Source organism: Balaenoptera ricei, chromosome 1 (genome assembly GCF_028023285.1).
Source record: "Balaenoptera ricei isolate mBalRic1 chromosome 1, mBalRic1.hap2, whole genome shotgun sequence".
Classification (NCBI taxonomy): domain Eukaryota; kingdom Metazoa; phylum Chordata; class Mammalia; order Artiodactyla; family Balaenopteridae; genus Balaenoptera; species Balaenoptera ricei.
In genome coordinates this window covers 18,291,698-18,316,124 of record NC_082639.1, presented here as the reverse complement: position 1 = coordinate 18,316,124, position 24,427 = coordinate 18,291,698, and the positions used below count along the sequence as shown (strand labels likewise).

The 24,427-nt window shown below is 49.1% G+C and overlaps 1 protein-coding gene across 4 annotated transcripts in view; it reads left to right on the top strand.

Annotated features, from left to right (window-relative positions):
• The first annotated feature begins 10,792 nt into the window (after window positions 1-10,792).
• Window positions 10,793-24,427, top strand: part of ASAP3 (ArfGAP with SH3 domain, ankyrin repeat and PH domain 3) — a 47,366-nt gene continuing 33,731 nt past the window's right edge. For 3 of the 4 annotated variants that reach the window (XM_059915900.1, XM_059915896.1, XM_059915895.1), the window contains exon 1: window positions 10,793-11,027. In XM_059915900.1, the coding sequence (XP_059771883.1) occupies window positions 10,899-11,027 (129 nt within the window). In that variant the 5' untranslated portion in view covers window positions 10,793-10,898. Of the gene's footprint in view, window positions 11,028-13,732; window positions 13,802-24,427 lie in introns of all 4 variants that reach the window. The other variant, XM_059915899.1, reaches the window with a different exon arrangement.

The window sequence follows — 24,427 nt, the reverse complement described above, 5'->3', positions numbered from 1 at the left end:
TCAAGTGTGAGAACCACAGGCCGTTGCTACAGTAGTCTCTGTACTTCAGCTGCCCACAGTCAGATGGGGACCAACCCAAACCGGGACATACACAAATAACTCCAGTCCAGACATTCTGTAATAGTGTCAGAGGAGGGAGAGTCGTTCTGGGGGTTCTGAAGAGGTTTCATGGAAAAGATGAGATTTGAACTTGGCGATGATGAATGGAAGGACTTTAATGATCATAACTGGAAGAAAAGGCCTTTCAGGTAGAGCAGAGGCAAGGAGACCAGAAAGTGCCTGTTCACAAATGGGATGGAGGCCAGTTCATGAAAGGCCTTGCCTGCCAGGCTGAGAAGTCTGGCCCTTTTCCTGGAGGCAGTGGGAGCCATGTAGGTTTTTGAGCACAGGTGTGCTCATGGCTCGAAGTCCCAGTATGTCATTGCCCAACAACACTTGTTTTCTTACTTATCACTGTGGTAGACAGAGTAATGGCCTTCCAAAGATGTCCATGTCCTAATCCCCAGAGCCTATGAATATGTTATATTACATAGCAAGGGGAATTTATAATCACAGATAGAATTAAGGTTGCTAATCAGCTGACCTTGGGATGGAGAGAGTATCCTGGATTATCTAGGTGGGCCCAATGGAATCACAAGATTCGTTATATGTGAAAAAGGAAGGAGAGTCAGTGTCAGAGTCAGTGAGAGATTTCAAGGTGCTAAACTGCTGGCTTTGAAGATGGAGGAAGGGGCCACGACCAGGAAGGTAGACAGCCTCTAGAAGCTGGAAAAGCAAGGAAATGGATTTTTCCCTAGAGCTTCCAGAAGGAACACAGTCCATCCAACATCTTGATTTTAGCCCAGCAACCCATTTCAGACTTCCAACCTCCAGAGCTATAAGATAGACCTCCAAAAAATCATAAGGAGTTTTCTTTTCTTCAACCAAAGGTGAATGAAAAGAGCTATGACTGCTTTCTGAGTGCTTACGGCGTTGTGTACTTTATGAGCATGCTCTCCTTTAATCCTCACAACAACCCCATGAGACAGGCACTATTCTCTCCATTTTCCATTGGAGAAATGGAGGCTTGCCCATGCTAATAAGGAGCACAGCCAGGATGGAAACGCAGGCCTGTCTCCAAAGGTTGTCCCCACTAGGCTTGAGAAAAGACTTTGCATGATAGTCTCTGCTCCAAGTTGCCTGGATGGGCTTCAGCCAAAGGTGCTGGGGCCCTTCCTGTCTGGAGCAGGGGCAGAGGCTTGGAAGACTGGCTATCCTCCCCCTCCAATGAGGAAGTTGGTGAAGACAACTTGGACTTAGTTATCCAGCCCGGCTTGAATCTGCTTTCATCTAGGCCGGGACGTAGATGCACAGGCACTGGACACCGGTTTACAGCCACATTCCCTGCGTTTGTCCCCTGGTTCCATCACTTGAGTACTGGTAACCTTGGGTAAGTTCCTTACTGCTCCTATCTTAGTTTCCTATTCTACAAAATGGGTATAATAACAGTACCTACCTATGAGAGCATTCTATGAGTTATTGTATGTAATGGGCTTAGAAAAGTACCTACACTGAGTAAATCTGATAACTGATATTATTTTCATTTTTATTTCATATCTGGGAAACCCACCCCATCTCAGGCACCCTTCTCAGAAACAATGGTGGTGGCGGGCTGTGCAGATGGATTCACGTACATACCCTTTTTTTTTAATATATAAATTTATTTATTTTACTTATTTATTTTTGGCTGCATTGGGTCTTCGTTGCTGCGCACGGGCTTTCTCTAGTAGCGGCGAGCAGGGGCTACTCTTCGTTGTGGTGTGCAGGCTTCTCATTGCAGTGGCTTCTCTTGTTGCGGAGCATGGGCTCTAGGCGTGTGGGCTTCAGTAGTTGTGGCACGTGGGCTCAGTAGTTGTGGCGCATGGGCTTAGTTGCTCCGTAGCATGTGGGATCTTCCCAGACCAGGGCTTGAACCCGTGTCCCCTGCATTGGCAGGCGGATTCTAAACCACTGTGCCACCAGGGAAGCCCACGTACATACCCTTTTAATATGAATATTTCTATGTGTTCACCAAATATCTCCTTAGGAATTTTAAACCTCTTATGGGTTTGTGAACCATTTGGGAATCCGATGACAGCTACAGATCTTTGTAAATCTGATCAGTCCACACTTCTCTGCAAATTGCCCCTATAGGTGCCCTGCAGTCTATATTTGTACTCATGGTGTAGGCAGCTCCCACAGCTCCCAGGGAGCCTGGCCCACCCTAGTGGACACTCAGTGTTACTGTGCCCAGCCTTCCAGCTGGGCCGGCTGTGCAGTGCTCCCCTCTAGGGGGCGCCATGATGTAGACTGCAATTCACAGTCAAGTGTGCAGCAGGGAGGCTTGGGAGCTTCTTCTGAGGCAGGCTGGGGCCATCCAACTCTCTCTCAAGGGAATTTAAGAGTTGAGATTCTGAGATTAGTCTCTGCTGGTGGCTTGAACTGAGGATATGCAAACAAAGACCATTTGGCCCTGAAGAGTAGCTTCCTTTGGCTCTTGGGTACTTTCCAGTTCCTGGGGGATCTTTGGGTAGGAAACGTCTTGCGCAACTTGAGGTCACAGGGTCATATAGCTCTCGTTCTAGCGAAGGGTAGATAGGGGTGGGTCTTTATACACAGGGAGTGAGGGGGAAGCAAGGAAACAAAGTGAGACATGATGAGGAAGCACAGGGGTACCAAAGGGAAGGGTACCAAACCATCTCAGGGCATCAGGGGAGGCTTCCTGAGGCAGTGACATCTGTGACATCTGAGTTATGAGAATGAATAGGAGGTCAGCAGGCAAAGAAGCTGGAAAAGTAATGCAGGCAGAAGGAACAGGCTGTGCATGAGAAGAGAGGTAACCTCAGGAACTGGGCTGAGGTTGGTTTTCTTCTCCTGAGAGAGGATTGGAGAGGCAGATGGGGCTAGGTGGGGAAGGGGCTTGTGGCCACGCAAAGGAGCATGGGCTTGATCCTAAGGGGGAGGTGGAGCCCCTCATTGTATCCACTTCCCTTGGCGGTCCTCATTTTCACTTCTTCTGGTCTCTGGTCATCTCGTCCATGACATGAAACATGAACTCTCCACTCCCTGGAGGTGAGCCTAGAACCTACCACCAGAAGGTAGATTATGGATCAGTGGATAAAGCAGGGATTTTTTTAAAAAATAAATTTATTTATATATTTTATTTTATTTATTTGGCTGCATTGGGTCTCCGTTGCTGCGTGCAGGCTTTCTCTAGTTGTGGCGAGCGGGGGCCACGCTTCGTTGCAGTGTGCAGGCTTCTCATTGCGGTGGCTTCTCTTGTTGCCGAGCACGGGCTCTAGGAGCGCGGGCTTCAGTAGTTGTGGCACATGGGCTCAGTAGTTGTGGCACGCGAGCTCTAGAGTGCAGGCTCAGTAGTTGTGGCGCACGGGCTTAGTTGCTCCACGGTGTATGGGATCTTCCCAGACCAGGGCTCGAACCCATGTCCCCTGCATTAGCAGGCAGATTCTTAACCACTGCGCCACCAGGGAAGGCCCTGAAGCAGGGATTTTGACCGCAAATAAGCCTGGATTCTAAACCTGCCCCTGCCACTCACTGGTCATGTAACTTTGGGCATCAGTAAAATGGGGGTTAATAACACCTACTGGATTGATCAAATATTTATTGCAGGCCTTCTATGCACCAGACATGGGAATGGACAATAACTAACACATATTGAGCTAAGACATATACTGTATGCCAGGAACTACTGCTAAATCCTGTACATCCGTTAGCTCACTTAATCATTTCTATAACCCTTTGAGGGAGGCACCATTATTCCCCCATTTTGCAGATGAGGAAACTGAGGCTCACAGAGATCAAGCTATTTACCCAAGGTTGATGGCAAAGCCAGGATTCAAACCCAGGCAGTCTGGCTCCAAAGCCTAGGCACATAACCTGGTTCCCCACAAAGCCCTAATCAGGACAAAGAAGCTCCTACTCTCACAGAACTTACATTCTAATGGAGGGAGCAAACAATAAACCAATAAGAAAAGCAGCATGTGAAAAGGTACAAGTATTAAAAGGTGCTCAATAGGGAAAAATAGAGCAGGGTAAGTGTGATCGAGAGTGTGCGGAAGAGGCAGGAGACTGCAGTTTTAAATAGGATGGTCAGGTGGTGACAGTTAAGCTAAGACTTGAAAAAAAGAGAGGGAGTTGGCCATGTGGATATCCAGGGGAAGAGCATTCTAGGCAGGAGGAGCAGCCAGTGCAAAGGTCCTGAGGCAGGAGTGTGCCTAGTGCATTCAAGGAACAAGGATGTCAGTGTGACTGGAACAGAGGTGGAGAACATGGGGAAGAGTGGATGAGGTCAGAGAGTGACAGATTATATAGGGCTTGCAGGCCATGCAAGGACTTGGCTTTTAGTCTGGGTGAAATGAGGAGCCATTAGAGGGTTTTGAGGTGTGAAACTACATAATCTGACATGACGTATTTTTAAATTTTATTTATTTATTTTATTTTTGGCTGCATTGGGTCTTTGTTGCTGCATGCAGACTTTCTCTAGTTGCAGCGAGCGGGGGCTACTCTTCTTTGCGGTGCACGGGCTTCTCATTGTGGTGGCTTCTCTTTTTGTGGAGCATGGGTTCTAGGTGCACAGGCTTCAGTAGTTGCAGCGCATGGGGTCTAGAGCGCAGGCTCAGTAGTTGTGGCACACGGGCTTAGTTGCTCCATGGCATGTGGGATCTTCCCCAACCATGGCTCAAACCCATGTCCCCTGCGTTGGCAGGTGGATTCTTAACCACAGTGCCACCAGGGAAGCCCCTGACATGACATTTCAAAGGCTCACTTGCTGCTCTGTTGAGAATAGCCTGTAGAGGAGCAAAGGGTGGAAGCAGAGAGACCAATCAGAAGGCACCCGAAGGAATGCAGGCAAGAGATGATGTGGCTTGGATCAGTGATGTGGGGTGGTGGATTCTGAATCTATTTGGGGGAAGAGCCAACAGATCTCCTGATGTGGGGAAAGAGGTTTGGGAAGGGAAATCAGGAGCTCAGCTTTGAACATATTAAGTTCAAGATGCCCTATTAGATTTCCCGGTGGGAGTGTCAAGGAGGTGGTGGGATATGGGAGTCTGGAGTTCAGGGGAGAGGTCCAGGCTGGAGTTATAAGTTTGGGAATCATCAGGATCTAAATGGTATTTAAAGCCATGGGACTGGATGAGATCATCAAGGGAGTGAGCATGGAGGTAGGGGAGTAGAAGACCAAGGACTGCGTCCTCAGTGTTAAGAAATCACAAAGAACAGGAAGAACCAGAAAGGGAGATCAAGAAGGAGGCATCAGTGAGGGAGGAAGAAAATCAAAATAGTGTGGTGTCCTGGGGGCCAAGTGAAGAAAGTGTAGCATGGAGGAAGCTGCTGGGAGGCCAAGCGTGGTGAGAACTGAGCAGTGATTATTGGGTTCAGGACCGTGGTGGTCTCTGGTGACCTTGATGAGAGCAGTTTCAGTGGTTAGTGGGAGCAGAAGCCTGATCAGTGGTAGTTTAAGAGAATATCAGAGTACAGGCATGGACTCCTTCCTAAACTCCTACTGCTCTGCCCACTGGCTCCTTGGAGCTGCCTCCAGGGCCACTCTGAGTTCATTTCTCACCCTCCCCGCTGCTCAGTCCCAGCAACATCCTGGATTCTCCTCTTGACAGATGGCAGTTTGCCCATGACCCAAAATGAAGCAAAATAATCCAATGATGCCGGTGAACAATTGTCCAAGCAGCTGCTCCTGACTCTATACTACTGGTTGCAGGCAGAAATAAAGAGAAGCTATCTTAAGAGGTTCTATTTTAAAAGTTATGAAGCGGGGCTTCCCTGGAGGCGCAGTGGTTAAGAATCCACCTGCCAATGCAGGGGACACGGGTTCAAGCCTTGGTCCGCGAAGATCCCACATGCTGCGGAGCAACTAAGCCCATGCACCACAACTACTGAGCCCGCACGCCACAACTACTGAAGCCCGCGTGCCTAGAGCCCGTGCCCCGCAACGAGAGAAGCCACTGCAATGAGAAGCCACGCACCGCAACGAAGAGTAGCCCCCGCTCGCCACAACGAGAGAAACCCCGCGAACAGCAATGAAGACCCAACACAGTCAAAAATAAATTAATTAAATAAATAAATTAAAAAATAATAATAATAAAAATAAATAAATGTTATGAAGCTAAAAGAGAGTATTTGCATTAGGTACATCAAACACTGGGATTCTTACATTTTTATCCTCTGTCTATTTTAACCCAATATAAACATAATCTTGGGCATGACGTGATATCAAACATCTATAGATTACTTAAAGATTACCCCAACCTAGAAATTTAGGGAAAATTTCACTGTAATTGAATTGTTCACATAATATTTAAATAAAAGCAAAATGTTATTTTACTGAAAAGAAAAATATCAGAAGAAAGGAATTCGATACTGTAAATATAGTGACGACTTTTCAAGGACTTCTGAAAGGGGAGCAGAGAAATGGGGCAGTAGCTGGAGGGAGGAGTTAGAATTCAAGAGGAATTGTTTTAATTATGGGAGACATTACAGTATGTGTCCACACTGATGGGAACGGACTTTTCTGTACTGTCTTTTTCTTTGCTCATTCTGTCCCAACTCCCTCGGATCCTTCAGGGCTCAGCTCAGGCTCCGTTCTTCTCTGAAGCTGCCCCATCTTCCCTGAGCCAGACAGGGAAAGGACTCTTTTCCCCTCCCCACCCCTAATTCCCGTAGCACCTTGTTAAGGGCATTTATAATTTGCATTGTATGATTATTTGGGTACAAGTTTCCTGAGAACTGCTCCATATCTTGCACACCTTTGTATCCAAAGCCTCCCCACTTGTCATTTTCCACTCAGAAATACACCTAGAACTGCTTGATAAATGTTTATTGAGTGAACAAGTGAATTCCAGGGAGCTGGATTTGCACTGGCTGGTCCAGGGACCTAGAAACAGCAATTTTATAAGTAGTGTGTCTCAAATTCTTTCCTTGAAATAGCCTTCGTAAAGTGAATGTTTATGTAGGATGGTCTGGGGAAATAACTAGAAGCAACTGAAATTTTCTTGAAGGCACATGTTTTCTCTGAAAATTCCTAAAACTTTTGCAACCTACCCTGATATAGCTCTGGGTTTATCTTATTTCCAAATAATACTGTAATTTACTTACCATTTATTATTCAGTTTCTCCCAGAAGTCTTGAAATAAAAATTATGCTTCAGAAAGTGGCCCGCCCTCAGCAGTATGTGTCTCTTGGTTTGAGTATCTGATAGAGGATTTGACATTGAAGAAGTTGCTTTACAAAATATTAATAATTTGTTAGCCTGCAAGATATTACGATAGTATTCTGCCTCTGGTTGGTGGCATGTTTTAATTATAGAAGAGAATATATGGAACATGTATATCTGCTTATAAGAGGCAATATTTTCTAGTTAGGTAGCATAGTTTGGTGATTAATAATGAAACAAAAGCTTTGGAGTCATGCAGACTTTGGTTGAAATCTTGGTTATATTTTCATTCTGACTTTATACAAATTAACCCCTCTAAGCCTTGGTTTTCCCGCCTATAACACAGAGATGGGAAGAATAATGTTCCCCGACTCCTTGGGTTGCTGTGGATATTGAGTGAGCTATTGCTTGTATAGCCCTTGGCACTGTGACTAGTACATAGTAAGTGCTCAATAAATAAATAAGTGAGCCAGAGACCCAGACCAGCAAACAGGTGATTACAGTTCTCAGTGAGAAGTGCTGGGGCAGGGGATACCGGGTCCTGTGGGAGTTCCAAGAAGGACATTGGGGAAGGCTTCCTGGAGGAATTGACATCCAATATGAGCAGCTGAAAGGAGGTCGGGGAGTGTTATGGGCAGAAGGAAGAATAATGAGAGAGCTTGGCTCATGGCAGGAAAGGAGGGGTGAGAGGTAAGGAAGAAAATGAAAACGGCAGGAGCAAAAGATCATGCAGGACCAGGTAGCCATGAAAAAAGTTTGTCTTTCATCCAGAGAGCAATGGGGGCCATTGAAGAGTTCTAACCAGGGGAGCAACAGATCAGATATGCAAGACTGGGCACAGAGAGACTGGTGAGGAGGTCAGAGGTAGTGTGGCCTGGACTGGGGTTGGCCAGGAGCTGGAGAAGGTGGCTGTATTTGTGAGACATTCAGGAGGTAGTGATAATGATTGAGTGTAGGTTGGTGGAAGGAGATGGGGAGGATGATCGTCAGGGAGTGCACAGTGGTGCCTTCCACCAAGACAGGGACAGAGAAGGAGCTGGGACCAGAAGTGAGGTACAAGATGCCCAGTTCGGTTTTGGACATATAGACTGTCTGTGAGATAGTCACATGAAACCATCCTATAAATGGTTGGATACATAGATCTTAAGCCTTGGAAAATGTGGTAGGCTCAGTGATGGCCCACAAAGATACCCAGGTCCTAATCCCTGGAACCTGTAAATGTTATCTTATATGGCAAAAGGAATTTTGCAGATGTGATTAATTTAAGGTTCCTGAGATGGGGAGATTATCCTGGATCATCTGGATGGGCCAAAAATGTAACCATAAATGTGCTTATAATATGGAGATCAAGGGAGATTTGACCACAGAAAGGTAGGTAATGTGACACAGAAGCAAGATGCCCTTTAAGATGGAGGAACTTGGCCACAGGCCAAAGAATGCAAGGAATGCAGTTCTAGAAGCTGGAAAAGGTGAGGAAACAGATGCTCCCCTAGAGCATTTGGAGGGAGTGCGGCCCTGCTGATACCTTGACTTCAGTCCAGTGAAACTCACTTCAGACTTCTAACCTCCAGGATTGTAAGATAATAAATGTGTTGTTTTAAGCCACCAAGTTTGCGTTGTTACAGGAGTCGAATATAGGAGACATCAACATCAATGGTGTAAAGAGAACTGGTGGAGTTGGATGAAGGTGTTCAGGAAGCCTGAGTAGAGTGAGAAGAGCAGAGGGTCCAGCATTTAAGATACACGCAGAGGAAGTGCACCTCAGAAAGGGCCCTAAGAAGGAGCAGTCAGAGAGGAGGAGGACCACCGAGGAAAATGGTCCTTTTTCAAAAAAATGAAATTACTGTTTGCTGTAGTTCGGGCTGAAAACAGGCTAGAGTGGGTTGAAGGGTGACTGAGGGGTGAACCAGAGTTGTATTTCACAGCCTATTGGTCCTGTCTCCTCCACCAGATTGTACACATTTTTTCCAACTTTCAATTCTATTCCACAAACAGTATAAATTCATTACCAAAACGTTAGGATAGACAGACTAGCTAAAAGAAGAAATTACTCATAACATCCTCAGCCGGTAATATTTTAGTGTATATCTTTTCAGGTTTTTTTTTTTTCCACTTAAACTACATAATCCTCTCAGTCACTTAGTGGGGTGAAATACCATTAGGCCATTTCAAGAGGTGGAAAATTCAGGCTTAGAGAAGCAAGCAATTTACTCAGCTGTACACAGCTGGTCAACAGCAGCACCAGGTTGGGGACTTAGACCTATCTGACTCCAAAGCCAATGTTCTTCACCGCAGTGCTTCCCTGATATTTTCCAGAGGACTTCGGGCTCCAGAACTAAATCTAAGTGGATTTTTATCCTGAACACCATCCCTCATCCACCCAAATATATAGGTGGTTCCCAAGAGGCAGAGGATAGTGGGTGGGGAGGAGGGGCAATCTTTAGCCTGGTGGGGTTGGTGAGCCAGGTTGAGGAGTGAAAGGCAGGAGACTGAGCCCAGGAAGAATGAAGGTGTGGGTGAGAAGGCCGGATAAGAGGGAGCCAGTTCCTGAGCGCCTATTGAGTACACGCACGTGTAAGGTTCCCTCCTCGTAACATCACAACCAAGTGGGCATTAGACTTCCCATTTTGCAGAGAAGAAAAATGAGGTTCCAAGAAGGGATATAATTTTCCCCAAATCACACAGCTATCCGAGGCGCCGAGCCACAAAGACCCTGGAGGCGGGGCACACTATTTAGGGGAGGAGCGAAGGGGCCGTTGGACGGCCCTGGCTGGACGCTGAGCGGAGGCCGAGAGCGGGGTATGCGGAGCAAGGGAGGGGTGGGGCGACTCGGGGCGGAGCGGGGCACCGAGATCCTCCTCCCCCCCACCCCGGGCTTGGGAGAGAGACGAGGGGCTGGGTGAGGGCGAAGCTGAAGGGGTGAGGTCATGAGGACTGGGAACTAATGGGTAGGAGAGGAAGACGCAAGGCGCATTAAGGAGGGATGCGGAGATACGGCACCGAGGCTTTGGGAGGCAGGGTGACTTCGGAGGCCCGGGAGCGGGACAAAGGGGCGGAGCCGTAGACGCGCCGAGAGGGAGGTAGCTTTAAGAAAGGGAGGCCAAAGGACCCTGCAGAGAGGCATGGGGCGGGACCGCGGAGCCGGGAGAGGGACCGAGGGCGGGGAAGTGAGCCAGGGGCGGAGCTCTCAGGGGCTGGGAGGCCAGGTGGCTGGGTCGATGGGTCGCGGGCGGGGCAGTGAGCCAGGGGCGGAGCTCTCAGGGGCTGGGAGGCCAGGTGGCTGGGTCGATGGGTCGCGGGCGGGGCAGTGAGCCAGGGGCGGAGCTCTCTGGGGATGGGAGGCCAGAGGGGTGGGCCGAGGAGCCGGGCGAGGGGCCAGGGGCGGGACTCTCAGGGCTGGGAGGCCCGCGAGGGCGGGAGACGGGCGGTCCAGGCTAAGGTGGGGAGCGAGGCTGGAAGGCCGTGGGCGGGGCCGAGAAGCGGGCGGAGTGGGAAAGGTCTGGGCTCCCAGGACTAGAGGGGACGCGGCTGTGCGGGGCAAAAGCAGTCGGGGGCGGGGCGGCGCGGAGGGGGCGGGGCGGCGCGGAGGCCAGGACGGCGCCCGTGGCGGGCTGGGAGGCCGGCCCAGAGCACTGCGGCGAGCGCCCCCCGGGCCCCACTCCGGCAGCCCCGGCGACCCCACCACGCGCCCGCCATGCCCGAGCAGCTCAGCGTCGCCGAGTTCCTGGCCGTCACTGCAGAGGACCTCAGCTCCCCGGCCGGGGCTGCCGCCTTCGCCGCCAAGATGCCCCGGTGCCGCGGGGCAGCACTGGCGCGGGAGGAGGTGAGAGGGCCGAGGCGGGAGGGGTCTAGGGTCTCGGCAGGGCTTCGCCTTGACCTTCACAGGCGTGACCGGAGCTGCGATGGCCCTCCTTACCGCGCCCCAGAAACCTTCCCCCTCCCTAGAGCTGTGAGAACAGAGTGCATCTCAAACATCTGCGTCCTCACCGTCGAGTGTTTGGGGGAGGGCCCGAGGGACCATTTGGGGGTCCTCGAGGTCACCTCGACGACAGACTTCACAGGTCGAGGGACATACCCCTAGTGCTCTTAGTGACCTGCCGCGCCGTCGCTTGCAGGTTTGCTCAGCGCCTCACTGCATCTGTTTGGGTTTTCATCTTTGGAGCCCCACAAGTTCGCCCCACAAGTTCGCCCCCCAAGTCACTCCCCTTCTGGGAAGCAGACCTTCCAGCCTCAGTCCTGAACTTAACTTCTCCCTGGGAGCAGTGAGGCGCCCTCCCCCAGACTGCTGGTTCTGAGATTTGGCCGGTGTTTGTGGAATGAATGCGAATGAGAAGGCGCCAGGAGCCGGGGTTCACCTTGGCCAGGCTGTTCACAAGTTTACAGTCTCCTCTCCCCTCCCCTCCTCTTTGTCTTTTCCAGAAATGCATCCCAGGCCTTTTCTTTGGCCCTTGCAGGCTGCCCCACCCCGTTCCCCTGCTCATTGGAGTTAGTTCCTTTTCTCCAGACCCGCTGCAGTTTCCCCGGCCTCCTCTGCAGGAATATTCTAGGGCAGACACCCTGAGGCTTTGGGCCAAAGGAGAATAATGTGTTTTTGCAGCTCCCTTTCAGAAGATGCCCTAAATTGGGGTGGCATTTTGGACCTCAACAGCAGCTCTCACCTTCCATCCTTCACCATAAGAATATTGAGCACCTACTGCGTGGTAGATACAAAGATTTATAGTTCATAATACCCTGGGCCAATGTCTTGGGATATCTCTTCTTCTCCTCCTCTCCCCAGCAGTCTGAACCCCCATCCCACAGTCTGTGTGTATCACTTGGTAAGGGTGATAGAGGACTGTGGAAAGATCACCCACTTTGGGGAAGGCAGACCTGTGTTCAAATTTTGGCTCTGCAGTTTGCCAGCCGTGTGAGCTTGGGCACGTGACCTGATCTGTTTGCGCCCCACTTTTGGCATCTATAAAATGGGGATAATAATGTTTACCTCACAGGACTATGGTATTACATGAAGCCATGTATGTAAGGCATGCATTTTGATTAGTGGAATGATTATGGGGTTAATTGACAGACCTCTTTAGACAGGGACTGGGTCTCTTTTGTCCTCATTTCTCTCACAGAGCCTAGCCTAGTGCTTTGCATATAGTGGGGGTACAGGTTTTAATTAAAATAAGAAGCTTTGGCTTCCTTCCTTGGGCAGAACCAGTAGCTTAGAGTCCACCGCCTATGAATGTAGACTGTATTTTACTGGAGGCTCACAGGGAAACTGCCTCAGAGCCTCATCCTGAGGAGAGAGAGCTACCTGAGGTTTGTCTTCATTTTGTGACCTAGAAGAGGTCAGTACGATCAGCATCCTTAGGGCTTTCACAGTTCACACTCTTCTCTGGGTTGTTCATTAAAATGTTAGAGCAGGATCAGGAGAAAGGGCTGTACTATGAACCCTTCTCCAGGGACAGAAATGCCCATTTATGCCCGTGCATCTGGCCTTGCCTGGCTTCGTGTGTGTAAGCACTTGTGCGTGCCTGGGGGAGAGAGCCCTTAGGATGGATCTGGAGGCCACAGCAGACTCCCGTCAGGGCTCAACTTTAACCCCAGGTTAAGCCAGACAAAACCCAGTCTCCTTTGCCTTTGGGACTTTAGTTTGGTGAGCGCAAAGGTTCATTTTTGCAATAGAAAGGTTTCTGACACCCAAATACAGTTTTGCTCTTCAGCATTTCAGTGCCTCAAAAGTTAGAATCTGACCTTTGGATTGGACTTTCCTGAGGTTTCCTGTTTGGCTTTGCATTTGTGTTTATATTTACATGTAGTTTGATGCTGTCATTACCCCGATCTCAGTTCTGGGCATGACTAACCCCCAGGCTTGAAGCTCCATTTGGCAGAATCAAAATTTGACTGATTCTCAAAGCAAGTGTTCCAGTCCCAGCTGGTTTCCTGGGAGTAACTAGGGACTCTGTCCTGGGACTTGCGGTCTTTTTTTGCAGTCCTGCTAGGAAGGACCCTGGGCAGGTTACAGGAAGCTAGAATGTCAGTGCTGAGGGACCCTTTAAGATAGAGATCACCTAGGAACTCTCTCATTTAAGATGGGGAAACTGATGTCCAGAGAGTGCTACAGACTTATCTAAGCTCCCACAGCTGGGTAGTGGAAGAACTGGCATTTCTACCCAAATGTTCTAACCCCTGGTCCTATTCTCTTTCCTTCTAAAGTCCCTATGTAATTTCTCTGAACCTTAGTTATTTCACCCTTAAAATTTCACCCTATTTCACCTTCCTTGCTTACCTCTCTGGGTTGTTAAATGTTTTTTGTTTTTAATTAAAAGCTGCTCAAATGTGAGGGAGTATTATGACAGATAATCATTCTGTCAACCGTCGTCTTCCTGTCCTGGGCCCTTTACATCCATCATTTCATTGATATTCACAATAACACAGGTGAAAATGGGCCCAGGGAAGTTAAGGCAGTTGCCTTGTGCCACATAGTGGCTTTGTCTGACTTTAAGGCCTGTGCTATGTCAGTTCTCCATGGCATTTCTCTGCTAGGCACCAAGAACATAAAGATGCTGCTTAGCTTTGCTGGCTGGTTGGAGAGAAGTAGCCTGTCTTAGCGAGGTAAGTGGAACCCCAGGAGTCTGTCCAGAGTACACAGAGAAGGTATGGTTAGTGCCATAAGAGGCCAGTGGAGCGAGGGAGAGAGAGAGAGCAGTGAGGACTGGTGCAGTCAGGGAGAGCTTCCTGGAGGAGGTGACACTTCCAGATGGGTCTTGAAGGATGGAAGAACTCCATTAAGTGGAGAGGACAAGTGAGTGAATTTGGAGACAGATGGGAAGAAAGCATATTCAGGAACCAAGTAAGCCACTGTGACAGTGCTGAGAATTCATACTATGTCATGTGTCTCAAACTACTAGTGAACTTAAATCTCCCAGTGGGTCTTGGATGAAGCAGTCCACCACAAACAGGGGATCTTCAAAGGCTTGTGTTTTATATATATTTTTTGAGATTTAATGAAGTTGTAATTGAACAAAAGACATACTAATTTTTAATTAAAAATTTAAAATATATAACAGAAAAGACTAAAGTCACCTCTGACCATGTCTCACGATCCCTGTACTCTCCCCAGAGGTAACTGCTATGGAAATGTGCATGCTTCCCAATATCTGTCCTCAGAGAAAATGTATTATCAATAAAGGGGTGGTGGTTAAGAGGAATGTTTGCCTAAGTCGGTATCGTGTCTTATAATGCATAGTTTTAAGTTTCATTGGAGTCAAATTTATCTTTTCCTTTGTGACTTCAGTGTTTTCGAATCTTATTTTAGAAAGGATTTCATTCTTAATTCTTAATATTCTTGTGAATTTTCCATTCTGCTTCATCATGTGTTGATGTTTGTTTTACCAAAATAATAACATTTTTATTTTGCAAAAAATAATAAAAATTATGTAGTCTTAGAGATTTTTTTGTCTGCAAGAAACAGAAACCCTCTAAAGCTTATGTTGAAGGGAAATTTGTTTTAAGGATCTAGAGGTGCCTCATGGGACTGAAGAACAGTATAAGTCAAAGTAGACCTCACCCGGGCCTCACCAGGGCCTCATTTGAATCTGGGAAGTCATCAGGAACAAAGGCAGCTGCTTCCTCATTCCCGCTGTCTCTTGCCTCTTGTTTCTTTCTGCACAGCTAAACAGTGCTTTTGCTCACTTGTCATCACACAGGCCCCAAAGGGCATCACACAGTCTTCTGGGGAAGTCAGGCATCTTCAGCCCCCACATTCACGTGACCTCACTGGTCCAGCATCTAAAGGCAACCAAGCCAGTCTTGCGTCCAAGTTCCTGGCAGAGAGGTTGATGGCCCAGCCTAGCTTCTGGATTGGTTCCAGAAGCTGGGTCCCCACCCCTGGTTTCATCAGCAGAGGTCATGGAGGGATTGACTCAGGCAGGGAAACATGGCCACAGAGACCTACACTGTGGGAGGGGACACTTCTCGGAGAAGAGGAGCAGGGCCTGGAAAGTCCCTACCCGCACCCCCATGTGTCCATGGCCATTTCTCTTCATTTGGCACAATCTAGGCTCCAGGGAGAGGCACTGTGTTCATCCTGTTTTGTGCCTCTGGTTATCCAGGTGTAAAGGAACCCCAGTTTGGAAAGCTCAGGTGTAGTGGAATTAAAAAGATGGATTGGAGAGCTCAGGGGGTACAGCATGACTTGGAGGGCCTTGAATGTCATTTAGGCATTTGGGCTTTTTGCTGGACAGTGGAGACCAGTGGAGACCATGTTATCTAAGGAATGGATGAGGCCGGCCCTGCCGAGGGACATAGTAGCCAGCATCATGCATGGGAACTGCTCCATGCCAGGCCCTGTATTAGGCACTGGGTAGACACATTACTTGTTAAGAGACGCAGTCCCTGCTCTACTGAGCTTACGGTCTTCTGGGGAAGACAGGCAGTAAACAGGTAAACAAACAAGTCAGTAATTGCACGTGTAATAAATGTCATGAAGGCTCATTCTCCCTGTCCAGGCCTGCCTTGAGGTTTGGTCCTGGGTCCTCATCTCTTGGCATGCTAGCCTCTCTCCCCAGGCAATCTCATCCACACCCATGGGTTCAGTCCTCTTCCATCTTCAGATGACTCACACATTTGTACCTTTAGCCCAGACCCTCATGTCCAGCTGCTCACTCAGCTGTTTCATTTGGACACGTCAAAGCCACATTCATGACTTCCCCCCCAGGCTGGCCATTCTGGTGTTCCCTTCTCAGAGAGTGGGCCCTCCCTCTCTTCCGGTAAGCAAGCCAGAAGCTCCACATGCTCCCTTCATCACCAAGGGTCATCAGTGTTACCTTCTAAACATCTCTGCCGTCCCTCTACTTCTCTACATCGCTACCCTAGTCCCCATCATCACCTCTCCCCTGGAACACTGCACTGGCCTCTGAACTTGTCTTTCCACATTTATTCTATAGCTCAGTTCTCCCTAATAGCACTGTGTGTCTCCTTTGCAGCACACATCCTAGATAAATTTTACATTTATTTGCATAATTACTTTGTTAAAATCTGATTTCTGACTAGATTTTGACTTCCATGAGAAAATAACCTATCTCACCATTTTATCCCTAGTATTTACCACAGCACCATAGTAGGAGCTCAGAAAATATCGATGGGAGTAACAAATAAAAGAAGAAACCTTAGAAGGAGCATTAATAGAGAATAATGGTGTGAGGGTGCTCCAGTTGGAGGGAACATCTTAGGCAAAGGCCCTGAGTCAGTAAAGAACCTAAAGTATTTGTGACACTGAAAGGAGGCCAGAGGAGCAGAAACATAGCGATGGCAAATGGAAGAGTGACAACAGATGAGTTTGGGAAGGTAGGCTGGAGCCAGATCATATTCAAGTTTGTAGGCCCTGGTGGCAAGTTTGGATTTTATTTATTTTGCAGGCAAGCAACATGATCCAATTTATATTTTAGGACAGTCATATAAGCTGCTGTGTGGAGATGATATTGGAGGGGGCAGGAGAGGACCCAAGGAGGCTGTTGGCAGTTGTCCATGGAAGAGACGATGGTGCTGTGGATAGGGCCGTGGTTGGTGGAGAAGTGGACAGATTCTAGAAGTATTTTATAAGTAGTAGCATCAAGATTTGTTGATGGGGTGCATGTGGGGAGTGGTCAAGAATGGTTCCCAAATTCCTAATGGAAGAATGCCATTGCCCCTTCCTAGAAAGGGGAAATCTGGGAGAGGAACAGGTTTGGAGGAGAGTCAAGAATTCTGTTTTTACATCTTACAGGTCTTTGAGACATACAAGGGGAGAAATCAAGAAGACATTTAGATATATGAGTTTGGAGGTCAAAGGAGTGGGTGGGCTGGAGATACACATTTGAGAATTGTCAGCATTGAGATAGTGGGTTTCAAACTTGGATCTGTGTAAGAATCACCTGGCATCATTCCCAGAGAGTCCAATTCAGTAGCTGTTTCTTACTTAGGCTTATTATTGCAAGTAACAGAAACCAACCTGAGCCGATTTAGACAGAAGAGGAGTTCCCTGAAAGGGAATATTCAGTAGTTCACAGGATTTCTGGGAAGCTAGAGAACTGGGGCGAGGCAGCAGGGGGGATCTCAGCCAAAATCACTCCACTGAGCCAGTCTGGCGAGGACATTACTGCCTTGCACTAAATGCCACAGCATATACCACCACTGTCCCCTGGGGACTGGGCACCTTCACTGCTGTTGCCATCAGCATAAGAATGCTCTTCCACTCTCTCTGCTCCTGATTCAAAGTCTGTAGTGAGTGCCTCTGATTGGCCAAGGCTAGCTCATACTTACCTGTACCCTAGCTGCAAAGGAGTCTGGAAAAGCATGAATTTGGTCTCGTCAGCTTTTGTAGGAGGCAAGCTCTGCTGAGACTTGTGCAGCAAGTAGTTTCCCAGATGTAGGAGAGAGGTTCAGATACCAGTCTGGCAAAAATGACAAGTGTCCGGGACTTCCCTGGTGGCACAGTGGTTAAGAACCTGCCTGTCAATGCAGGGGACACAGGTTCAAGCTCCGGTCCGGGAAGATCCCACATGCTGCGGAGCAACTAAGCCCGTGCGCCACAACTACTGAGTCTGTGCTCTAGAGCCTGCAAGCCACAACTACTGAAGCCTGCACGCCTAGAGGCCGTACTCCGCAACAAGAAAAGCCACCGCAATGAGAAGCCCACGCACCGCAACGAAGAGTAGCCCCTACTCACCGCAACTAGAGAAAAGCCCACGCTCAACAACGAAGACCCAATGCAGCCAAAGATAAATAAATGATTTATAATTAATTATAAATTAATTGTTATTTAATTAATAATAATTAATTTAATTAATTAATTTTAAAAAATGACAAATGTCCTTGGCAGGTTCACCAGCCTGCAGGAGGGTGTCTGGGAATCTGCATCTTAACCAGCACCCCCAAGAGTTGCTCATGCACGTGGTCCATGAACCACATAATGCGTATAGTACATTAGCTGGTTTTAAAGAAGTGGGAGTGGATAAAATCACCCAAGGAAAGGAATGAAGAGGACCTGGGCCCAAGCTCTGGGGAGCTCAGGATCGAGAGATTAGGATGGGAAGAGTAGTTAATGAAGGAGACTGAGAAGGAGCTGCTGATGAGGAAGGAAGGAAATCAAGAGAGGTCCGTGCCTCAGAAGCCAGGGGAGGAATGTTTCGATGAGGGAGCCACGCTCAGCTTTGTAGGATGCTGCCTAGATGTCCAGAGGTCACATAAGAAAATGACAGAGACACGACCCCTGACGTCAGCGACACGGAGGTCATTGATGACCTTGAGAACTGATTTAGGGGAAAAAAAAAAAACAGATTTAGTGCTATTTTCCCCTCCACACTGGCCTGGACTGTATTTGAGGAGGAGGCAGATGAGAATTTTTCCTGAGAAGGGAAGTAGAGACATGGGATGGTGGCCAGGGACCTGGGCCAAGAGGGTTTTCCAGGCCAGACTTAGAACCCAGCTCCATCTGAGCCTAGCCTCTTCCCATTCCAGGCTGCCTCTGCACAAGGACACAGGGTTCTCCTGGAGCGTCAGCCTCAAGCCCAGTCTCACAAAGGCTCCTCACCTCCCCAAATGGCCGTCTTTGAGTCCAACTTCCTTGCCTGGTATTCAGCTGTTCTGGCCACCGAGGTGACACAGGCATATTTGGGGACAGAAACTGGAGCTTAAGGTCAGAGCAGAAGGAAAATGCTTTCCTCAAAAGCAATTTGGTAGTATAGTCCTCAGACATCTCTGCTAGAAAGTCCCTTTGATGGGCCCAGAGTACATGAGGCAGTGAAGCCCACGGAGGCACAATGAGATCCCCAGAGTCTGGGGCAGGGCCCTGGGCCCCCTTTGTCCTGGGAACTTTGTGAGTGGGCATCACTGAGGTCAGAGAGTGGGCCTCACTGTGAAGGGTACAGGAGGCTGAGCTGGGAACAGCTGCTAAAGGTTTTCTAACTGGGTTGGGTTTTGACCTTGACCGAGCTTTCAAGAACTTCAGATGCTGTTGGCTCCACGCAGACCTACAAATCAGAATCTCCCAAGGGTGAGGCCTGGGCAAGGGAACAGTTAGAAGGTTCCCGGGCAACTTATGAGCAGTCAGAGTGAAAACTACTGTGGTGAGCTATTGCATGCCCCCTTAAGGTTAGTTATTCATTAAACACTATTTATTGAACACCTGCTGTGTACGAAGGCGAGATGGTAGGTTCTGAGGGGATGGAGATGACAAGACAAGGTCCCCATCTGGGAAGAAAGACTCATGCCCATGAAAAGATGATTGACAGGGCTTCCCTGGTGGCGCAGTGGTTAAGAATCTGCCTGCCAATGCAGGGGACACGGGTTCGGGCCCTGGTCTGGGAAGATCCCACATGCCACGGAGCAACTAAGCCCGTGAGCCACAGCTACTGAGCCTGCACATCTAGAGCCTGTGCTCCACAACGAGAGAAGCCACGACAATGAGAAGCCCGCGCACCGCGATGAAGAGTAGCCCCCACTCGCCACAACTAGAGAAAGCCTGTGCACAGAAACGAAGATCCAACACAGCCAAAAATAAATAAATAAATTAATTAATTAATTCCAAAAAAAAGATGATTGACAGCCCACAGCATAGAGGGGTGTGGCTGAGATCTGTGGAGACTGTCCCGTAAGTGAAGTCAGGCAGACCTGGGTTTGAATTCCTATTGGTTGTGTGACCTCGGGCACATGATTTGAATTTTCCGAACCTCGGTTTCCCCATCTGCAAATCAGGGTGATAATAACTATCTTATGGGGTTGTTTGAGGGGATTACATATAAAGCATCTAGCATCTACCTGGCGCCTAACAGATACTTAATTTTATTTAATTCTCTTTTACTAAAAACACAAGTACACCTGCATATAGGATGGTTAAATAGATTAGGAACCACAGAGAAAAGGGGAGGATAATTGCAACAGGAATGAGGTAATTACTGTGAGTAAGCACTAAAATTGTGCAGTCCTGACACCAGAGCAAAAAGAGAAATCTGTGTACCTTGTGGGTGTCCGGGAATGAATAGCTGAGCCTAGGTCTGGATAAGGCAGGTTCTCCCCTCTGCTCTGCCCTTTGCTCTCTCCTCTCTCCCATCCATTCATTTCTTCATCAAACATTCGTTGAGAGCCTACCCCATTCTCAGTCCTGGCTACACGTTACAATCCCCTGGGTTGCTTTTAGGTAGATTTTTTTAAATAGAGACAAAATTCATATTACATAAAATGTACCATTTTAACCATTTTAAAGTGTACAGTTCGGCAGTCTTTATTCACAGTATTGTGCAATCATTACCACTAGTTCTAGAACATTTCCATCAGCCCAAAAAGAAATACTGTGCTCATTAGAAGTCACTCCCCACTTTCACTTCCCCAGCCTCTGGCAACTTTCAGTCTCTACGAATTTGCCTATTCTGGACATTTCATGTCAGTGGAATCCTACAATATGTGGACTTTTGTGTCTGGCTTCTTTCAGTTAGCATAAGGTTTTCAAGTTTCTTCCATATCGTCTGGATTGCTTTTAAAGCAATAAAAATAGGAATAGCAAACACACTAGGCAGTGTTGTAAGCATTTCCCATATACATTTTAACTCATGTAATCCCCATCAAAGGCACAGAGAGATAACCCAGTAAACAGGATTGCCAAAGAACATACAGGATGTGCGTGCAAGGTATGGGACATGCTTATACTAAAAATTATTCACTGATTATCTGAAATTCAAATATAACTGCATGTCCTGTATTTATTTTTGATAAATTGGGCAACTCTGCTAGCAGTAAGTGGCAGAGCCAGGATTTGGACCTGGGCAGTTCAAAGCACACTTGTGTGCCTTACCTCTCACTCCTCTTCTTCCTACTCAGGGACTCTGACTTAACAGGTCTGAAGTGAGGCTCTGGAACCCTTATTTTTTTAAGCACCCCAGCTGATTCCCCTGGCAGCCTGGGGATGTGTCGCAGGGCCTGGGAATACAGAGATGTCTGCTGGGCAAGATGGGTATCATGCAGCCCTCCCTGTATACCTGGCACTGGGCTAGGTACTTAAATGCCCGATCACATTCAGTCTCATGAGGTAAGTGCTATTATTATCCCATTTGACAGGTGCGAAAATGGAGGCTCAGAGAAACTAAGTCACTTGCCCTAGGTCACACAACTAAGAGTACTGGAACTAGAATTTGGACCTCAGAACAGTGTGATGTCCTGAATTCTTAACCCTTGCTGCCTTTTCTGTGTTCCCACAAGGCCTTGCTAGTATCTATTCATTCATTTACTCACTCATTCATTCCACAAACGTTTACTGCTACTCATGTGCCAGGTCCTGTGCTGGGTGCTGTGGCTATAAAGGCAAATGAGCCAATCCTTGCCCTTTTAGCATTTTCAGCGCCATAGAGATTCAGACGTGGTAAATAAGGGCCACGAATGCTCTGATAGAAGGCTGTAGTGGGCACAGGATGGCATAAAGTCAGTTTTGCCGTGATGGGGAGGGGGTACCCTGTAAGCTGAGAAGGGAAAGATGGAGTGTTTACTAGGCAGAATGGGAAAAAGGCTTTCCTGGCAGAGGTCTAGCGGCTGGAAACAGTGTGGCACGTTGAGGAAACTGCAGAGTTGGGGAGGACTGGGGTTTAAGGCAGCGGTCCCCAACCTGTTTGGCACCAGGGACCGGTTTTGTGGAAGACAGTTTTTCCACGGACAGGGGGAGCGGGGGATGGTTCAGGCGGTAATGCGGGTGATGGGGAGCGATGGGGACCGGCAGATGAAGCTTCGCTGGCTCTCCCGCCGCTCACCTCCTGCTGTGCGGTACCGGTCTGCGACCCGGGGGATTGGGGACCCCTGGTTTAAGGGATTCATGATGACTATCGAGTTGGGGCAGGGAGGGATTCATCCAGGCCAACAAGGGAACCCAGAGGATGGGCGGCGTGGGGCCCTCTGCTGCTGTGTCCAGGAGGGCAGGCTGGTTCTCCCCAGGGTTGGGTGGAATTCAGGGCTTGGGGCCAGGGGTCAGATGGGAATCTTCAGCGATCCTCCTGCAGAGTTCTTGGTCTCTTAGCTCATCACCGCCGAGCAGTCTCCCGAGGAAAATCCCAGCCAGGAAACTTGGGGTTTGTGGAGGCCTCAGCACACACAGAGGGTGCGGCTCCCTTCCTGCAACCCCTCTTCCTCCCCGCTTCCCACCATGCTGCAAGGGGCTGAGCTGGCAGGGCTGGCCGGGTTCCCGGGCTGGGGAGACGGCTTCAGGGGCCCAACTGAAGGGGCGCACAGCCCGCCACAGGCTCCAGCAGCGCAGGAAGGAAAACAGCGAGAGACTGAGGGATCCTGAAATAATAAATGTCAGAGCTGGCAGGAGCCTTCCACGTCACCGCCCAACCCCTCGTTCCAGACAGGGAGTCGGCCCAGGGAGGGAAGGAGACTGCTCAAGTTCGTACCAGGGGCCGGGGGAGACCTGGGGCTGGCCCCAGGTCCTGCTCCAGGCCTTGCAGTGTAGCTCCTCCTGACTGTCCCAGCCTGGACTCTTGGGGGCTGGGGCTGGGGGATTATCCAGATGAAAACCATTTGGAGACTTTTGCTCCTGCTGGTGGCTGAAGTTGGGGCAGTCTTGCAGGATATGATTAACCCCGCCTCTGAGTCCCGGAGCTTTGACCTGGAAGGGTCATGTCTGTCAGCTCTAAATTGTATAGGTGGGGAAACGGAGGCACAGACGGAGGAAGGAACTTGCTCAGAGGGATACAGAGGGCCTAATGGCAGAGGCAAGCCTAAAATTCAGTGCCTCCCCTCCCTTCCCCCAAAGTGTTTCTGCATTGCTTCTGAAGATGCCTGACTTCCACCGTTAGAAAAAAATATGACCTAATTTAATCTTCACAGTGATCCTTACAGAGATAAGTGGGGCTCAGAGAGGTGTGATAGTGAGAGAAGGCTCTGGAGGCAGAGGGCTCTACACTTCCTAGAGCTACTGACATGTCCCTGAGCCGGTTGCCTCGCCTCCCTCAGCCTCGGTTTTCTCATCTGTAAAATGGGGAAGATATTAACTACCTCACAGGAATAAACAAGGTAACAAAAATAAAACGAGCACTTAGCAAGTGGGGTGGCGGTTGGATTCATGTAATCAGATCAGCCTGGGAGCTTGGAATCCGAGTGTCTCCTGTTGGCCATCTGCTTTGAGCTGGGCTGGGCTGTGCTCTCCGTCACCCAGTCGAGCCTGGGGTTCAGGGCTGCACCCCCTTTCTCCCACTTGGCCTGGGTCTGCAGATGAGCCCCAGAGTCAGTCTTTCTACCACAAGAATTTTTTTTTGGCCACGCCACACGGCTGGCAGGATCTTAGCTCCCTGACCAGGGATCAAACTTGTGCCCCCTGCAGCAGAAACGTGGAGTCCTAACCACTGGACCGCTGGGGAAGTCCCATCTACCATGAGAATTTATTGAATCACTCCTCTCTTGTTCAGAACCCTGCAGGAGCTCCTCATCACCTGTGGGATAAAACCTAGAGGTTTGGGTTAAAAACATGGATTCTGGAGCCTGACACCCTGGGCTGGAGTCTAGGTTCCACCACTTATCAGCTATGTGAGCTGGACAGATGCCTTACCCTGGGCCTGAGGTTCCTCATCTGTAAAACCTCCTGGGGTTGTGGACAGGATTTGGTGAAATAATGCAAAGTCTGTCAGGTGCTTAGAAGAAGCCTGGCATGTGGCAGTGATACAAAAGCATCCCCTCGCCTCTCATTAGAAGCATGGACTCCCAGAGGGTCATTCGGGGCCCTGCTTAGCCTGAGGCCTCACTGCTCACCACTTCCTCACCGGCCCTGGTAGGTGCCTGCCCCATAAGCTCCAGGCTGCTCCCCAAATGTGCTGACACTTCTACCTGGGGACTTTACCGAGGCGCCTCTCCCCTCTTAGAGTCACCTTCCCCATCCTACTTTGCTCCACCAGTGTCTCCTCATTTTTCAAGGCTCTGGTGAAGCATCACTTCATCCCAGGGTGGGGTGGGCGCTCCTGGTCTGTGCCCCCCACAGGCTTCTCTTCTGCTCCAGCCTCACCCAGGCCTCCTCAGCCCTTGGCAAGCACATCCTTGTCTATGTTCTGTCTTCCCCACTGGGCTGTGAGCACCTTGAGGGCAGGGCCCAGCCTGACCTTCCTCTCTTCCCAGCACCTTCACGGCCGGGCAAGGTACAGCTGGACACTCAGTATGTGTGGACGAGCCCCTACTGTGTGCCAGTGACTCTGTTGGAGACCTTGCCCCAGCCCCTCCCTCTACCCCACT